The sequence below is a fragment of the Tympanuchus pallidicinctus genome, unplaced genomic scaffold, assembly GCF_026119805.1.
Source record: "Tympanuchus pallidicinctus isolate F22 unplaced genomic scaffold, pur_lepc_1.0 scaffold19, whole genome shotgun sequence".
NCBI lineage: Eukaryota > Metazoa > Chordata > Aves > Galliformes > Phasianidae > Tympanuchus > Tympanuchus pallidicinctus.
Genome location: NW_026294710.1, coordinates 14,345,527 through 14,364,614, shown reverse-complemented (window position 1 = coordinate 14,364,614; position 19,088 = coordinate 14,345,527). Strand labels below are relative to the sequence as shown.

Here is a 19,088-nt window from a genome sequence, read left to right as displayed (position 1 = left end):
CATCGAGAACAAAGCAAGGATAGATAACTGTGGAGGACCACAGGGAGCTGATACTGTAGGAGAAAGTGGTGAAGACTGAAAACATCTATTCCCATCCTAGCTAGAAAGGGAAAGACCCAGCTGTGAGATACCAAGTGTGTTCAGCTACTTGCCTTATGACAATCAACTGATATAACCATGGACAAGCTCCTTCAGCAGCAGTTTCAAGTTTTCAGTTCCTGCCCTTTTAAGTCCCCCCACTGCAGCTGAATCAGTTCCCTGACCTGGCTTACCGCGTGGCAACACGAGCACCAAGTGCCACCAAGCAAGGGGCGAGGGCACATACTGTCCTGAGCAGGGATTGACCCAGTTCAAGTTCTGCCAGCTTACAGAAAATATGGGATGCAGCCTCAGTGTCTTGAGACAGATATCACTTCACGCTGAAGGGTGCTGGGAGCTTTAAATGGGTACAAAAGCTGAAGACAGCAAAAAGAAATGCAGAAGGGAAGGGGGAAGGCAGGTTAATTCAAAGGCAAGCAAAATCATTAAGGATAAGCAACAGAGCAATGGGAGATGCATACACTGACATTTAACTTCAACTAGCTAGGTGCTAGATTAAAAGGAAGAAATATAAACACACCCATGCATATTATTCTGTCCCTCAGAAACAGTAAGGAAACTTCACTCTGCTGCTTGGAGACTCTCCTGCTAAGCTACCCATAGTGTGTTGCTATAAATATTTGTTTCTGTACTTGCTGGAACAAAACAACAAAAAAAAGGAGTGATAAAACAAACCACACTATTTTTCTAGGTTGCTTAAGAAATGCAAAGTTCTCCAGCCTCTAAAAAAGGACACGATTACAGGAACAAGGGAAAGAGGATTATTCACATCAAATTGTCCATCTGTCAGTACAATACCAGACTTGGAATTTTCTACCAGGGAAGTCTTTTGTCCATACTTCCACACCTGGTGAAGTTGAGCACTACAGACAGCAATTTTGCTCTCGGTATACTGGGGAGGCCTAGAAGCACCTCCTCAATTGTAGTCTTGGGGGAAAACTGCTGGATGCAATAAATTCAGTATGCTACGCATTATGTGGTGAGAAGAATTAATATGCAGCAGGGCAAAACAAAGCCACAAACATTCAATTCATTAGTGCCTGTGGGGAAAAAGGTCAGTTTTTGAGGGACCTTATTCAGCACATTCTAGATCTCTAGTGAAATTCCATTCAAGAAGTAACTTCTACTACAGTCTGCAATGAGATGGAAAGAGGAAAGCCTCTAAGCATTGATGAGATGAAGCCACAGCCAAGGCAACAGACTGATCCCTTGGCATGATCACAACCATCAGCATACAGCATCCCACTGCCTCAGTTTGGTGGGCTCATAAGCTCCCTCTGACATTCCCTTCTTGGAGTAACACTGCAACACCAGAGCAAGAGCCAGACACAGCCCCCCCACTGCTCTTTCCTCCTACAACTCTCACGTGGTCTTAGATTCAGCACAAAGCTGCCAGTTGAAGAATGCCTCTACATTGCAGGAAGCTGTTTACACTCCCTTCCAAGCCAACAACACTTCTGCATCTCAGGAGGACAAGGACGAACACAGGCTTTTCTCAGGCTCAATGCTTGCAGCTGCTCAGGGAGCTCAGCAACAGCAGAGTCGAGCTGTTCTGCTTATATAGTTCAGAAGTCTTCTGTCAAAACTCACAGAAAGCCATTTGACAGCCTGTTGCAGTAAACTCCCTAAAACTGTGCTCTATTGAACAGCTTCCTCATGAAAGCATTGTGATGCTGATTTTAAATCTATCATTTCTATCACATCCTAAGAACCACTTGCAACTTCAGTGCTTTTACCAAGAAAGAGGTGATCAATCATGTATGCTGCTATTTATTCTAAGAGATATTTCAAAATGATTGATTTGCCCAGAATTTAAAACAAAACAAAAACAAAACCACCAACACAAACCTTTGGCGCCAGACACCCATTACATTGGCCCACTTAGTCTCAAACTCCACAGACACAAGGATCTCTTATGCCAGTGCAGGTTTCCCATGAAATAGCAATTGCACATAGTCAAAAAGCACAACATCCACAGGCAAGAGTACCTCTGTTCATCAAATTGCAATCCAAAACCACTGCACAGATCTTTGGAGACACACTTCACTGCAAAAGCTCAATTCTTGTATCCCATTCTGTCAACAGAAAGTAAATCTCCTCCATCTTAGGAGATGAAAGCTGTTTACACACACTGCTTCTAAGTTGAAAGGTTCCAAGTAAAAAATTAATAGTAGTTACAAAGAAACCGGTAAGTGAAGACAGCCTCTGCTTCCAATCATTATGACTTCTCTTAAGACATCCTCCAGGGAGTACTTTCTTCACAAAGAAAGCATTCTCAAATACAGCTGAAGTTCTGCTGAAATACCCACCAACTGGTAAGTCCTAACCAGAAATCATGATAAAGATCATTACTGAGAACATAAGTTCTACGCTTCTGTTTCCCTTGCTGCTTTTCTATGCTCGTAACTCCAGTTTACTTCTGATAGCTATGTCCACCTCCAGTTTGCCATCCACTTGCATGAAGAACCTATGTTTACTGATTTTAAATTCATCAATTTGTCATCAAGGGAAAGAGAGGCTCCAAATGTAGTTGTGATAAGTTATTTCACTTTCAATTAATTTTTGGCTTTCATCATGCATATAAAATCCAGAACTTGATAGGACACCACACTGTGAAACAGCACATGGAATAGACAGATCTCCTGTTACGTACATTCATACTGAAAGCATGAACACTTCAATGTTTTTTTGTTTCGTTTTTAATATCCCCACCCACCTCTGAGTCTTACCATTCACAGCTTTTTCTATCAGTTCTTCGCAAGAATCGAAGTCTCCCTTCAACACTAGTTTGTCATGCAGGTCTGTCAACATAGGATGCTCCAGAGCAATCCTGGTTTTCTTCTGCAGCGACTCAAAAGCCTCAGTGTAGTTGTGCTGACGAAAATGCTTTAGGCAAAGGCGAATGGCTTCCTGTTCACGGTACTACTGGAACACAAGAAAATCTATGAGACATGCAGATTTTGTTTTTACTAGAACTGTTGGCATCTACCTATGAATCAGTCTGGAGATGGTTCTTACGCACTGCACGTAACTTGCTTATGAGATGATGAGGAACACCATCATAGACATTAGAAGTTGCGCAGACATTTACTTTTCAACAGTATAGAAATTACACAGGTTCATATCATGGATGCAATTTAACAGGTGCACGAGAAGAGACTGCAGTGTCCTAGATCTCCAAAGTGACCATTACTTCCCCCCCTTCTGCTTGGTCCTGCTGTTTCAGGCCTACACAGCATACAGGGCAGGAAAAAGCCGTCGCTATCAGCGTTACATAATTTGATTGTATGACTCTTATGTAACAAAATAATTTAGAAGAGTAAGTAGGTCACAGTTTTTCTAGAAGCAGAAGGAAAAAAAACATTAGAATATAAATACTTGTAATGACCACCGCTCCTGCAATGCAAAAGCAGAACGGACGGCTAACCACAAATCCTGCAAGTTTGCAAGGATTTCAGATCAACGACTGCAAGTATTTACACGCATGCCAGAATTTTACCTTCAAAATATTCCCCACAAGTCTTAAAGCAGAACCCCTGCCTTCATACTACAGATTAGCCAAAGCTGTCCGTGTCCCACTCAACTGTGGGAGAGTGAGAAAGGCTAGGGAAACCCACACTGCATCAAAAATAAAGGTACAGAAATATGAGGAAATTGTAAATTCTATTTAAGAACTACAGCTCACGCAGTTAACGTACCAAGTCATCCACTGCATATTCAAAGCTGCTAACAATATGCGTGACACAGATTTGTATGTTTATAAGTAGCTCAGACATCCAGAACAACTTATTTTATGTATATCCCTCAAACCCAAGCTCTAACGCATTAAAAATATGTAATTCTTGATTTTCATCTTTAACACATCATTTAGTGTGGTAAAAAACAAATCCAACTTAAGCATCTCTAAGAGCGATCAGAATAAAAGAAGAGGTTTTATTGTTAAACTGCTGCCATTGCTCAAAGTTCTTTGTATGAAATTGAAATTAACAGAATCTTTCTGAAAGCCTGGAAACTTACACCAACATTCAGAACAAATTAGGGCTTCTGAAATAACAGCAATATAGCAAGAATCTACAACTGAAACACAGCTAAGAAGAAGCACGGCCATGTGCTATATTTTTAGTTCTTAATCCATCAGTATTATACAGCTGCAAATAAGCAGAACTATGCATTTTTAGAAAATCAGTTCCCAGCCCACACGAGAAAGGCCAAGGCCACTGACAAAGGAGTATTAAAACTAAAACACAGCTTTGGAGCACAGCTGGATTTATCTACTTTTTTTTTTTTTTAAAGAGATACTTAAGACACTGACTTTAAGCAAATGCTCACTTGCATTCATCACCACCCTACATTATTTGTTGCTCCAAGGGATAGCAAGCAAAAGGACAGATGTATGACTCCAACAACAAACTTCTGCATCTTCAACTCCTGTAACTTGGCCATTAGACTAAAAGTATAGACTTTGTGTACTGCTACTGAGCATCTCATGATCAATGAACCTGGCTTATAAAACATGGATTGACTACTGGCAGTTGGCCACTTGATTTAATATAGAAGTTGGTACTTGATTGACACCACAGTAGTACTACAGAAGCTAAGTATAAAAATATTTTACGCAAAAAAATGAGTCTAAAAAGTATATAAAAGGCTCCTCTTCACATGCTTCATGCAAGCTTAAAAAGATCACAAATCAAAGAATGGCTTTGATCTGAATCTGTAAATAATTACTTTGGTTAAAAACGTAACTAGAGCATGACACTAAGATGTTAACGCTGTGAAATATACAGTTACAATTAAAAATATTTTACATTGTTCATTATGAAAAACAAAAATGAAAGCCATCCATAAACTGCTACTTTTAAATCCCAAAGTATGCTTACTCTTCAGTAAAACTGACACGGTAAGGCCTGCAGAAAGCTGTCAGGTAAGCTAAACAATAAGGAAAAAGGAGTGAAGAGCCAACTGAGAAAGCCTACTTTTTTTTTTTTTTTCCATCCAGTTATTATGTGTCACACCTAATCCTATTCCCCTAGGAAAAGGAAGATTTTATTGGTTGAAGCACACAGTACAAAAAGGACGGGCAACTTCATGGAGAACCTTCTTGTCTGATGTCTCAGGCAATAGAGAACAATTATTAAATTTCCAAATCCTTCAGACTTTCAAGAATATGCAAGATAATACCTGCACTGCCTCAAATGGAGAAAACAGATAACTTTGCTGCCCTTCCCCACATAAGGGTCAGCTTATATCCTCCTACATGCTTTGGTAACAGCAGACCGTGGGAGAAGAGAACACTGACACACAATGATCACCAAAAATTTGGCAATTGATCCAAACAGTCATGACTAAGTCTCTGTCTTGTTGCTTTAGGGCTCTAAGCTTTAGAAGAACAATGCTGGCACTCCTTGAAAAAGCTGTAACTACATACATGCAGACCATGAGAAGTGTAGATTCCATGGGATAAGACATAACAAAACGGATGTCAACATCAGACTGTTCTTGACCAAAAAAAAAAAGATTTGAAAGAAAAATCATAACCTCATAATTGCAACTAGTAAAAAATGCCAGAGACCATCATGTGCAGAGTTAGGAGAAAGAAACACAGGAAACCATCAGCAGCTTCTATTAACCAAACATCAGAAATTAGCAGCCTAATGACCAAAATAACACTTTACAATTAAAGCAGCTACAGCTTCTCCTGTGACTGTTAGTACTGCTCTGAAATCATCCAGAAAGAAGCCTGTGATGTTGCTGCAAATATTTACAAATTAGTAAAGAAACCTCGTGGTCGTACTACCAGCTCTAATGCAACTGGCAGCACCATACAGTGGGGAAGGAGTCCGAATATTACCATCAACAGCCTTCTCCTTTTTGCCTATCTCCTTTTTGACTTCATTTTGGAAGCAGAGATATGATGCTCTGCTGCTCAGTCTTATTCAACTGGGAAGAATTTCTTCTGGAACAATTCACGAAATTCACACGGTATTACTGAGATCTTACATGCAGTAAAAATAGCGCTAAAATAAATTCTGGTTTTCAATTCATTCTCCCACAGAACACTTGCTGTACTCAATTACGTACAGCTTATACAAATAACATTTAGAAACCATTGAACTTTCTGTCCAAAGTGACAAATGGCATAAATCATCTCATAGTCCAGCAGTGTCAGCTCCCCTCAATTTCAGAATATTCAGCAGAAGATATTAGGAGGGAAACATGAGAAGTGCAAAGATCTGCAGCAAGTTAAGACACTAAGGAGGATTCTCTTTAAACGAACCCATACCCTGTAACAAAAGCTACATAGTTAACCCAGATGCCTCCAGACTCGCATATAGCTCTGCAGAAGAGCTTAACTGCATGGTAAAAGAAAGACTAATCAAAAGGGAAGCAGAGACAGAAGCGGAATCTTTAAGACTTCTTTCGTTTCCAATGCAAACATGAATTTAATCACATTGTCCCCTTTTGACTCCACATTCCTTTTAGTTTTTCTTGTGATGCTACCTAGCAGGTTTTTGTTGTTTTCTTTTATAAAAAGCTACAGATACAAAAAGACTCAAAGTCAAAGTCAGCCACGTGGTTTCAGTTTTATCTATGTGTGTTTGTTGTTTCAAAAGCTGATATTCAAGGAATGAAAAGGTCACATAATTCCAGTAAGAGAAGCTTCACGAGATTCTGAAATGACAAATCCTCAAGCAAACAGGCACCTAAAATGCAGGCCTACCTTGCTGTACCAGTTGAGGCACGGTTGGACCACATCCGGATCATCAATGCCATTAAGTTCAACATACCAGATACTAAAATTGAAGCTAGGTCCCCAGGATAACAGTGGAACTGGAGAAGAAAGGAAAAGGAGAAAAAGGACACATAAATACCAAACATTACACAAGTCCTAACAGGCTACACATAGTACTACATAAACAGTACACTTCTGAAAGTTAAATAAAATTCAGTATTTATGACTTTATAGAAGACTTAGTTTAAGAAAGTTTAGGCCAAATTATCACACCATGTTAAAGCTGTCATTTAAAGCAACCCGTGCTAAACAACATTAACACAGATCATTACAAAGCAGAAGCTTGCTTTAAGTAAAAGAGCAAAAATGCTATCATTTTGAACAACTAGGAGGCAAAAAGCTTTGAATGGACACTAGAGACGCTGTTTGCTTCTCACAGTGCATTTATTTCTACTTTTGTCAGCAGCAATTATTCTCCCTAACGGTGAAGACAAGAAGCTCACGTATTTTGAATTTTACAAAATTAGTAACGTCTGTAAGTTGTGGAGGACAGAGGGAGGAAAAACTGTCAGTTTCCAATTTAAAAGCTGCATCTAATTTTTCTTCTTTTGAAAAAAAAAAACAAACAAAAAACAGCTTAAACATATGCAGCTTTTTTTAACCAATACTGTTTTATTTGGGTATCGGGACAAGCATACTAAGTGTGAAACACACTGCAGCGTCTCACTTAAGGCTCCTCTACCACTCTGCTGTAACATCTACCTTCTTGCATTGACCTATCAAACTTAGCCTGTTGATTAAGAGTTGGTTTTGCTTCAGAACAATTCCAACTCCCAAAAAGTTTTTATGTGAACACTTAAACTTTCAGTGAAATCAAGTGGTTTCCTTTCCCGCATCCTTTTTATTTGACCATAACTGATAAACAGGAAAGACAGCATTTAGAGATGAATGATTCATTACCAGCAACAGCACAGAGTCCACTACTTCCTTCCATAGAAACTATCCCTCCCACAGAGTAATTGCTAGTTGTCTTTCAAACCACTAGGAAGTACCATGAGATTACTAACTGCTTGAACTAGGGGTATGCTGACATACTCACTGAGAAAGCGAAACCCAAAATCCATTCTAGAGTTGCTACTGTTAAAGATTCTTAGTTGCTTCATTGTACCTCAAAGTTAAATCCATTATTTTCCCCAATATATTTGGGCACAGAGCCTACGTTCAAATGCATGGTACTCTTAATTTTAAAAGCTGTTCCTACAAACCTACTGCTAAGGACTTAAAACAGCTTCTGGGAACAGTCATCAGGAGAACAGATTTTTAGAAAAGACTCTAAGATACTCTGAGTATGTAATTCTTCATGATTTTGAAATCATCCCAAATAGTTTATTTCTACTTGATTGTTCAACATCACAAGTGGGAGGATCTCAGAGCAATTCCCAACGAAAACTCTGCCCAATAAGCTTCTTTGGTGTAGAGAAAAGGGTAAGCCAGATGTTCTTATCTTAATATCATAAAACCCTACTACTTTTAAATTCAAACATATCAGTAAGCTCAAAGTTGTTACCAGAGAGACTATGAGAACTGATGAAATAACTGATGTGTGTTCTACATGAAAAGATACTACACTCCCTGCACAGAAACACAAGAAGGCATCGACAGTCACTATGTGATTGCTTTGTCACGTTGCCTGGGAGGGCAACAAACTTCCAAATGCTAGAGATAGTGAACAATCCAGGCATTCCTCATATTAAGATGACAGACTGACAGATGACCATAGGGTAAAACCTCTTATTTGTCCTCTGAACTGAACACACAGGCCAAACTGAAACTAAATTTGGTATTCATTCAGCTATAAAGAATCAAAATCTGTTGATCGGTTTCTTCAGCTGAAACACTGAACCAAGCCACAGACCAACTCAAATGGATTGAGACCATGAATCTCCCAATGGTGAGCTTGAGGCCGGTTTCTTAAGGTTGAGTTAACGAGGTGAAAAACCAAACTTAAATATTACAGCTTTGCCACTTCCTTCCAGGAAAAATAAAAAATATGAAAAACCAGGAGTCCACCTCTATATTTCTTTTTAGTAGCTCTCAGAACTTAAATCAGCTTCTTCTGGTACAATCAACAATTCACCCTCCCACCTCGGTAGCCAACTACAGTCCTAAATAAGAACAGCAATGTACGTAAGGATGCTATGTAGCTATCAATCAAAAGAAATGCAAAACAATCAGCTTACTGACACCCCTCCTCATTTAACTCAGAGCTTTCAGCAGTCCTGCTCACTGTTCTGATCCCCACAAAAACTGATTCGAACAACAAGACTTCCATGCTATATTCAAAGTTTAAGTAAGACACATAAGTGAAAATGCACAAGGAACACAGAACAAACGCTTCCTAGCATAAAACGGGCATAGAAAACCGAGTCTGATCGTTTAAGTTACTCGACAATATTAGGAAACAACACAAAGCAGAACTTCAGATTAATCTACTCCTGGCAAAGAGGTCACCTTGCGGGTTACTGGGCACTGTGGTGATGAGTCAGTGGTTGGACTACATAACCTCAGCGGTCTTTCCCAGCCTTACTGATCCTATCCCACAATGTATTTGCAGGAACCACAACTTACTCTGCCTTCTCTTTTCCATATTGCTTTTTTCCTCCTCCTATACAAACAAACACATACTCCATTGAAATAGAAAAATGTTTCCACCAAAGCTGATGAACCTGAAGCCTAACATTAGAATATTTCTTCAATTTTTGCCATAAAGCTACCTCAGCTCGGTTTTTTTGGCTGTGTGTACTACAGCAATCCACCCTGAAATGCAAACAACTGTTCAGACCAGCTGAACCATCACCACACAGCGAGAGGAGCCCCGCAGAGAGGAAAAAATAGTAATAAAATAAAAATCAATACCTCTTTAACAGAAGCAGAAGGTATGTATTTAGGTCACTTCAGCAGGTTTTTATCTGCACAAGAACGATTTTAGGGGATATTTATCAATAATTGCAAGTTACGCCTTGACAAAGATTGCCATCCTATACACTACAGAAAACATTAGATGCTAAGCAGTACAATCATTTAGATGACATGTCCTAATCTGATTTCTGTGTCTCATCCACAAGCAGCAGTCACACAAACAACGTATGTTTAAAACACGCAGGTACAGATGTAGTCTATAGAATTCATGTAGGAAACATCCGTCAAGAAAGCACTGCTCATTTCTAATGCACAAAAACCTCAGTTTAGTAAATCCCATGCTAGTAACAAACTGGCATAAGAATTACATCCCGCACGTCTTCCAACTCTTTCACAGCAATCATTCTTTACAACACCTTCTGCTTTCAAGAGCAAAAAAAATCTGTCTGGAGAAACCACAAAAAAAGGAAAATAAACAAAAAGTCAGAAAGTTCACGTATATTAAGAAGCTTCTTCCTCACTATTTTTTCCAGATAAATATCTTCCTTCCCTTTCCTAAGCTCTTTAACGAGGTGCTACATGAAACAGAGAAATTACTTGTCAAGTAGGTCAGAAGCCCACAGCTGGGCATTTCAGTGTTAAGGAACTGAAGTCGAACTAATTAAACTGAAAGAAGCACATGTCTCTTCTTGACACAAATTGAGAAGGAATTCATTTCTTCTGCTTCCTACCAGTCTGAAATACGGGCAACGGAAGTTTTAGGAAGTTCTTCTCCAGCATCTCACAGATACACTCATGCCATATTTCTCCTCTTTCCCCCTAAAAAAATAAATGACCCTCACTGTTGTGCTGTTGGTAGCTGTGTACAAACCTGGCTATCTTCAGAATTATAAAGCAAATGCCTTATGCAAGTGACTGCTGAATTAAATAACGCCTTCTCCAAACACGCAAGCTTCACTGATAACAAAAACTTCTGAAGTGTCCTTCTCTACAAGTCCAAAAGGGCAGATTTTGGCCTTGTGTTTACTGGCAGCGTGACAAGGAACACAGCACGGTATTTCGAATTTTGAGTTACTTTGGCTAGCAGCTTGGAAACTCTAACAAACTGAAAACATATTCACGCTGTGAACCTGAAAAATAACAGAATTTCGTAACATCATTTTACAGTTGTTTCACAGCAGAAAAAAACAGACAGCTTTATAAAGAAAATGACGCTAGCAGCAACTAGAAATTAATAGGTGTTAGTCCAGAGATCATTTCAATTTTTGAGCTAGCACAGGAATTTCTTCACAGAAGATGCTTCAAGAAATGAAAGGATATTCATATAGCTAAAAAGGAAAATTAATCTCAAACAATAACTGGAGAGCAAGTGACAATGAAACATGCCTTTTTGCAACACTGGATACTTATTGCTATGCAAGGAAGCCATTTCAACAAAACAAGCCACCTCTAATGTATCTCATGTCAGTCAGAGTAGAGTCTTGGTAGTAGAATTCATCAGCACTTTCCTAACAAATTCCAGTACAGTGCTATGCTTCTTAACATTCAAGTAGAATATATTCTGCAGGAATACAATTTAAACATCCAGAGCAGTAGCTAGGATTTGTTCTATTCACCCTTTTAGATCTCTGGTAACTATTTGCTGTTTGTAAGCCATTAAATATATATATATGCATTTATAACACTGTCCAAAAAGCTTCAGTAAGTGTTAAAAATCAATTTAACTTTTGTGACATTGTCAGCCTTAAACTATTTCCTTACTCCACTTCAGGTTTCCTAAAGCCAAGTGGATGTCAGATGCTTCCAAAAGAAGTAGCCAAAAAAACCCAAAACAAAACAAAACCAACCAACTAATTTCTCCACATTTCTAAAAATGGGAAACACTCTGATTTACAGCATACAAATGATCACTCAGTTCCTAAACTGATGCTTTCACTTTCTCAGATCAACATGAGAAGTGATTCAGAAAGCTGTGAAGGCACCAGCAAAGGGCCCCAAGGGAGCAGCTATCACCAAAGTCCTGGCAAAGGAACTACGTAACACTTGAAAACACTCTTGAGCTCCTAAGCTAGTCAATAAGGATCTCATCCCATTTTTCAGCAGCCACCTCCTCGGTCTTTCACCTTCAACAGCATAAAACCAGTAATGCTTTTACTGTCTTGGCAGGTAGGAAGGGGAAGATAAACCTGCTTACCTGTGTAAAGGTGAATAAAGGTGAAAGGCTCTAAATTAATGCATTATATCCAACCAGTATAAATAATGGCAACTCTAAGACACTCTCACGTATGAAGAAAGAAAAAAAATAGCCCTGCCCCCATCAAAAGTCACAGTAACGAGACATCATTTGCACACATACCCTCTCCTTTAGCAAGCTTCTCCAGAGAAACTATTATAAAAATCACATAGCATAACTCCTCCTTGCTCCTGGACAGCATCTTTAGGCAGAAGTGAGACTTCAAGATTAGAGCAGCAAGACGACAACAACAAAACAAAGGCTTCTGCTGTTGCTTTATGTTGAATGAGTTTGGGGAAAAAAAAAAAAAGAAACTTTTCCAAGTTCTACAGCTGTCAATACAGGAACTTTTACTTGTATTTAGCTTAATGATTGTCTTTTTAAGCTCTACATAGCAATTTATAGTAGGACAGTAAGCAGCTTCTCCAGCAATTAGTTGGCTCAACAACTGCATTTCTGAAAATTACAGCATTTTGCTTTCAGTCCCTAGGATTTATGTTATGTAGCTATTATTTCTTAGTAACAGGACTTCACTGTGTTCCAAACCAGCCTAAAAGATCATGAAATGGAACAGCTACTTTGGATGCTTTTCCTAGTACAATGGAGTCACCAGTGCCAAGACTGGCACAAGACTAAGAGATTATTTTCTACTCAGAATGCCGAAAAAATGCATTTACCTATCTTAATGAATCGACAGGGGAACATCTGCTCATCAATTTTATGCTTCAAGGTGAATGTTTCTTTGTTATAATCATTCTTTAAGCCACTGTGGGAAAAAATAAATAAGGTTACTAAATCTTACCTTGTATTTTAGAACTAGCTAACAAATGCAATCTAGGTCATGCCTGAAATGCGATGCTTGTTTCATATTACTATAAATCATAAGTATGCATGCTGGACCAATGCCTGGACTGCTATCCACCATCTTATCTCCCTGGGAGGCAGCACTGGTTAGTGGTTTTGGGGGTGGAACTGACAGCAGATCAATGCTGCTTGCGTGCACTAGTGACCCTGCGACTTCAGCAAGCAATTTGAATTGCACTTTTCTGTTCGAGATGGAGACAACCCAGCTCCCAGAATTATCACACTGCTCAAGTGTTTTGTGATCCATTTATGAGCAACACTTTATAAAAACTATTTAGTATAACTTATCAAAAATCATAGGTTCATTTGTACTGAAGATGCAGCTACAGGTCCCAAAATACAGATTTTAATTAAACTTTGGTACAAGAGAAACAACACTAGATATCAGTAACTACTACACTACTAAAAATCTCTTCCCTAGAAAATTCCAGCAGCAATAAAGCTAAATTGCAAGACTGGTCTACCTAAAGAGGGGGGAGGGATAGGGAGAAATGTGGCTAGAAGGACACCTGCAAAGAATGTCCCATGTTTCTCCATGGCTAATTTACTTGACTAAAGATGACGTACACCAACATATTCCCTGGAGGTGGAGTTTCCTTCTGTAGGCCTCCAAAAATAGATTAGTTCTTGCTACTCATCTTGTGCTCCTAGATATTTAAATCATTCCCATTTCTGAAAGAAGAGACCTTAAAAGGCCCTTGCAAATTTACATTAGCAATTTCCCAGAAGCTCACAATAAGGCCTGAACAGCCCAAAGGCTCTTTCATTAGTCCTTACCAGCATAACTAGAAATCAAACTAAAGAAAAAAAAAAAAAAAAAAAAAAGGTTTTCTATTTGCTTGTCTGATTTATTTATTTGAAGCTAGACAGAGCAGCTGACTGGTTTAGATCCTTATAGCTGCAGTGAGGCTCTTGACATAGGTAGGCTACTTGTGCTTTTAAAAGCTTCTTTAAGTTTCCCACACCTGGGGAATCATTTATATCGTGCCTCAGGCACAAGGAAGAAAGAAATCACAAATCCAATGTTGCCTCTTGCTCCCAGGTCTTTAAAGCCTCCAGGAGCACATTCTCCACAAATTCTGTGGTTAGAGCAAGATAAGAAAGGTTTTCTGGAGCAAGTGTTGGGCTTGTTGCTCTCTGACCTGACCATAAACAAGGGCAGCTAACTTCAGGATCACAACAAAAGCTCTTTTACACTGTTAACCACCTATCTGTTGGGCAGTGAAGGGGAAGAGCATTTTGGTCCAGCCTTTATGATTGTCATAGCTGATGAAATCACATCTTACCTGGATAAGAGATCTGTCATGTTTTCCTCATTCATCCCACCGAAGACTTTAAACTTCTTTAAATTGCAGACATGTGTTTTTTCATATTTGCCAAACGTGATACTCTGAACTATGGCAGGTCTTTCAAGTTTCAGAATCAAATACTGTGGAAGAGATAACAGTGCATTTCAACATTAAAGCAAAGGCTGCCTTCAAATATTCTGTTAACAAAACAAAAAATTAAGGTGAGCCCCCCATTATTCCTGCTTATTTCCAGTTCCTAAAAAACAAAGGCTTTTTAGGAATATTACTTTTTAAAAAGTCCATCCAGGAAAAAGACTGAGTTTAAGTGCCTATTCCTAGCGTTGCTATTCAAGGCTTACAGACATTCCTTCAAGTTAGATGCAAGACTTCCCAAAATCTAGCAAATAAGACAGATCTAACAAGAATGATGACTCAGACGCCCACCAGAGCCTGAAATGAAACCTAAACTGAATGCACAATTAGATAAATACAGTATGTTCCACATGCTAAGAGAACATCAAATACTTTTCCTTTCTAGGCTGACACTATTTAACCACTGAATACAGACTAAGCTTGATTTTGTGGCTAATGTAGGAACCAACTGCTTATTAGGCATCCCAAATAAAACCTCACCATTTAACTGACAATACAGGGGCCTTGCACATGAAGTGATGAAAGTGTTCTCCTACGTAAATATTTGCTCCTCCTAATACAGACATCCCCCAGCAGTGTAGGGATCAAGCCAGCAGATTATTTACGTTCAGACCACAGCTATCAGCTTCCCAGCACTGCTAGAGCAAAAGATTTCTTCCATTTGAAAAGCGTACACAGAATTTTTGCGTCATTCATCTGGAACCACTGAGCGCCCCAAGTTTATTTAACCTTCCACTACAAAGTAGGTCACAGTGGAGGGACACCGGAGACATCCTGCTTCACAGAATACATTGAGATTCATACCTGAAAACAATGCTTAATTTTCTTGTCTGACTTCTCAGAAATAAGCAGCATAGCAGACAAACTAAAACTAAGAGCAGAATCAAAATTACTCATTGCTCTGGATTTGGTTACAAAACCTTATGATCAAGGCTATGCTTCTCAAGCAGACAACTAAGGTGGTGTGGAACACCTCCCCTGCAGGCACTGCCGGTGGCCTTTTTCCAGAAAGCAGTACTGCCAAAGCACACACGAGGCCGTATTTCAAGTCTTTCAACAACAGTTATCTACACGGTGTGTGCATGCACATGACTGCTCCGACTGCCTACCAGCAGAAAGCAGCACAAAGTGCTGTAAAGACTGCCCTGCTTGTGCTAAGCAGCTCCATCTTGAGGGACAATCTTACCCTAGAAGGACACGTCTTGGGTGAGAAACAGAACAAGGTTTTCCCATCTCTTTAGGGAATCTCATCTCTGTCCTGCCACGGCTCTATAAAGCAATTAATTCTGAACATAAGAGCAGCAGTGATGTTGTTCTGGAGAGCATCAGGATATACAGGTGATCTCAAGTATTGGTTCTTACTACAAAGGAGACAGGAGAGCTGGCTTGGCCAACTAGGGAAGTGTGAGCTGCAGGCACGGGGAGCTCCTGGAGATGGCTGGACTAGATGATCTTAGTGGTCCTTTCCAGCTTAATGATCCTATGACTCACAAAGAGCTTAAGCTTAGGAAAATACTCCACAAGCAGCAGTTATCTTGAATAATGCAGATGGGTACCTTTCAAGGATAGAGAGGAATTACGGCCAAGGATGTTTCTAGCAATGAAGAAAATAGGTCTATATCAGCAGTGCTCGGATGCGACAGAAGAATGCTTTGGTGCTTTTCCAAACATATTTTTTCCCCGTTAAGTATTTAAATGAAAACTGCTTAGCTTTGTGCCACTCATCTGGATGTCAGAACATAATTTCAGCTAACTAGCAGAAAGATAAGCTTCTGTCTCCAAGTAATTTCCAAACTTTGGGGCAAAAAGCAGTTTTATACAGAAAACAAATTTTTTAAGACAGAAAGAAGGAAGGGATGAGTAAGGGCACAGTCCTGTAGCATGGCAGTATTGATACACAGCACAGCCAGTTGCCAGAGTTCCCATGCAGAACAGACAGTACACAATAAGAGCTCCTCCACCGTCAGATCCTCCCTGGAGATTTCTCCCATAGCTGAACAAGTGACACCAGCACTGCTAGCATCAGCAATTGCATTTGTTAAATCTTGCTGGAATCACAAACCTCCTGCTTGGAGCACGAAGGAATACCTTCCCAGGTGCTCTGCAAGATATGCAAAAGCTTGACATAAACTTCATCCTGCATTATTAGATTCGTGCTCTAAAATACAAAGTAATCCAGGAATGCAGACGAATCCTTTCCAAAAGATGTCTAAAGCAGAGTAAGGCAACAGCAATTGCTCCACACGGACAGCAGTTATTTCTGAAGGCTACAGACAGCCCTCCTTCCTGCTCCCACACATCCCAGCACCTGCTGAGTCACACACAGATTAAAGGACACCAACACAAAAGCTGAAGACTGGTAGGGAACCAGAAGCCAAGTGTTGCTCAACACCTGTGCCCAATATCTGAACCTAGCAATGCTTTTTGTAGTTTTTATATACACAGGTTGCTCTGAAAGTAATGCTTCTTATTCGTTCGCATGGAAAATAGAAGAGACACAAAAGGGCAAAATAACACTATTCAATTGAGCAAATTCTCAGCTACAAAACACTATTTTTCAGCAGTCATCGCCATTCACTAAGCATTTTTGTCAGCAACAAACAAGAGCCTACATGCCACACAAGCCTAATAAAATAGGAGGCATTACTTTCAGAGCACCCTTGTATAAAAATATACAAGTGTGTAAACACACACAAAACACAAAAATACAGGTGCAGCTTTTAATACAGGCAGATTTTGTATGTATACAAAGATATGCACATACAGAGGCCACTGTGAGTACAAGCTACAGATCTCACACATTCAAACAGGTAAGTGTATATATATATACACACATCTACACACACACATCTCCTCAAAAACTGCAAACAGGTGGCAGCAGGGATGTTCTTGGGCTGTTATCAGGATTTTAGTGTCACACACTATCCTCTATAGCTTTCAAAGACAGATTTGATCTTACATTTCTATTATATTATGAAAATAACTGAAGACATCTGAAGAGAACAAGTCTATGAGGTTTCAGGCAGACACACGCACACACACATATATATACACTAATATAGTTACATAACACTTTTCAGACATACTGCCATAAGCAGAATCAGTGCACTTAACTGGAGTATTCAGAAGTATTCCAACAATCCAAATTACAAGCTTAAATATTTGTTCATTAAAAGCATGGCATACTGACGCCACATGGAGTAGCTGCACAGAAAGCTTCAAACTACCACACTTACAAACAAGATGCTAGATTGCATTAGAAGAGCAAAACTTGTGCTCCATGAGTAAGTGTGTCAGTAAGTGAAGATGCACAAAGAGCAGAGCATGGCACCTCAACAGCCAGTTATGTGCACCCAAGAATACAAATCCAACCCTGTCACACTGGGAGCTGCAATCAGTTCCAAACTTTTTTGAAGCTCTGGTCCAGGCCACCATTTGATGACAACCACATGCACACTCCTGCATCACACGACTGAGTACAAACTCTACAAATGTGTTTTAAATTAGTTGCTGATATGATCTACAGTAGGATGCAACTCAAGAGTGGAAAACCGCTCTTCCCAGATGCAAAAATGAAACTAATTGTTGGAGAAAGCCACGAACATTCTACATGTGCTCTTCAACAGCTCAGATTCTGCACCTCTGCATTAAAGCAAATGAAACCGATTCCAAACTGCACTACAGAAGATGCCTGTTCACAGACTCAGATCTTATTATGTTGACTTATTTTTTTCTTGAAGCATTTCTGCTTGTCAACCACTGCAATACAGCACTACACACACTTGTTATTAGGGAGTAATGAAACTTATTTTGTATTTGAAAATAAAAGCAAAAAATAATGAAAATACCTGACAGGATCACTGGCCATTACACAAACTTACCCATTGTTTTTGTAATTAAGTCTGTCCCTTTGTTCTGCACATTATTAATCAGGCCATGAGGGGAATTCAGTGTTCTGCATGCAGCCTTCTGAGCCAGACCATAACTGGAACCGTCAGGACGCACATTTAGAACAGAGTCAAAGCCTTCAGCACTACCAGCCTTTCTGCTTCACACTTCCTATGTAAGCCTAGAACTAGTTCAAAAATAGAACTATCAGCCCTCTTCTCCCTGAATAGGTTACTACATAACAGGTTTATTATTGAATATGTAATTTCTGGGTCATTCTATTTCAAGACCCAAGAAAGATATCTAGTTTAATAAACAGAAAAACAGCTGTCATATGTATTTCCTTTCACTGGCATTCATTCATAATTCCTGGCTTTCATGGCTGCTAGAATGATTTAACTCTAGCGTACCCATACAGTTAGAAAGGCTCTATTATATACACCCAGAGAACAGCATTTCAAATATTTATACTTCCACTTTCATTTTCTTTCCTTCTTGATAAACTTCCCGTGCACACTTCACCACGCTCACTGTACAGATCTGCTCTGAGGCACTGTATGAACCCCGAAGTTCACATGTGTTCTTTTGACTCATGTTTACCCTAGCAAGAGGAATGCTCTGACAGAAAGATGTCTGTAGAGCTTTTTTTCACTCAGCTGGGAAATGAATAACTCAGTACTTAAGGACTTGCTCATGTTTTCAGCACTGGCAAATTAGTAAACTCTTACACAAAGGTGAGACTCACTGATGAGACAAATCAACAATTAGGGTTGCAGCTTATTAAAATACCCCCCAGCATGTGCCAGTGAGCCTGAACCCCACTAGTCCACGCATTGTGTCTTAGCCCTTGTTTCAGCTAATAAAGTTTGAAACAAGGAAAGCTGTATTTTACCAAGCATTACAGCATTTC

The 19,088-nt window shown here is 39.5% G+C and overlaps 1 protein-coding gene across 3 annotated transcripts in view; it reads right to left on the bottom strand.

Moving 5' to 3' along the window:
• MKLN1 (muskelin 1) overlaps window positions 1-19,088 on the bottom strand; it is a 102,412-nt gene that overhangs the window by 64,446 nt on the left and 18,878 nt on the right. For 2 of the 3 annotated variants that reach the window (XM_052680725.1, XM_052680724.1), the window contains exons 3-6: window positions 14,135-14,277; window positions 12,662-12,750; window positions 6,821-6,930; window positions 2,829-3,021 (exon numbers count right to left, since the gene is read on the bottom strand). In XM_052680725.1, coding sequence (XP_052536685.1) covers window positions 2,829-3,021; window positions 6,821-6,930; window positions 12,662-12,750; window positions 14,135-14,277 — 535 coding nt within the window. Of the gene's footprint in view, window positions 1-2,828; window positions 3,022-6,820; window positions 6,931-12,661; window positions 12,751-14,134; window positions 14,278-19,088 lie in introns of those variants that run through there. The other variant, XM_052680726.1, reaches the window with a different exon arrangement.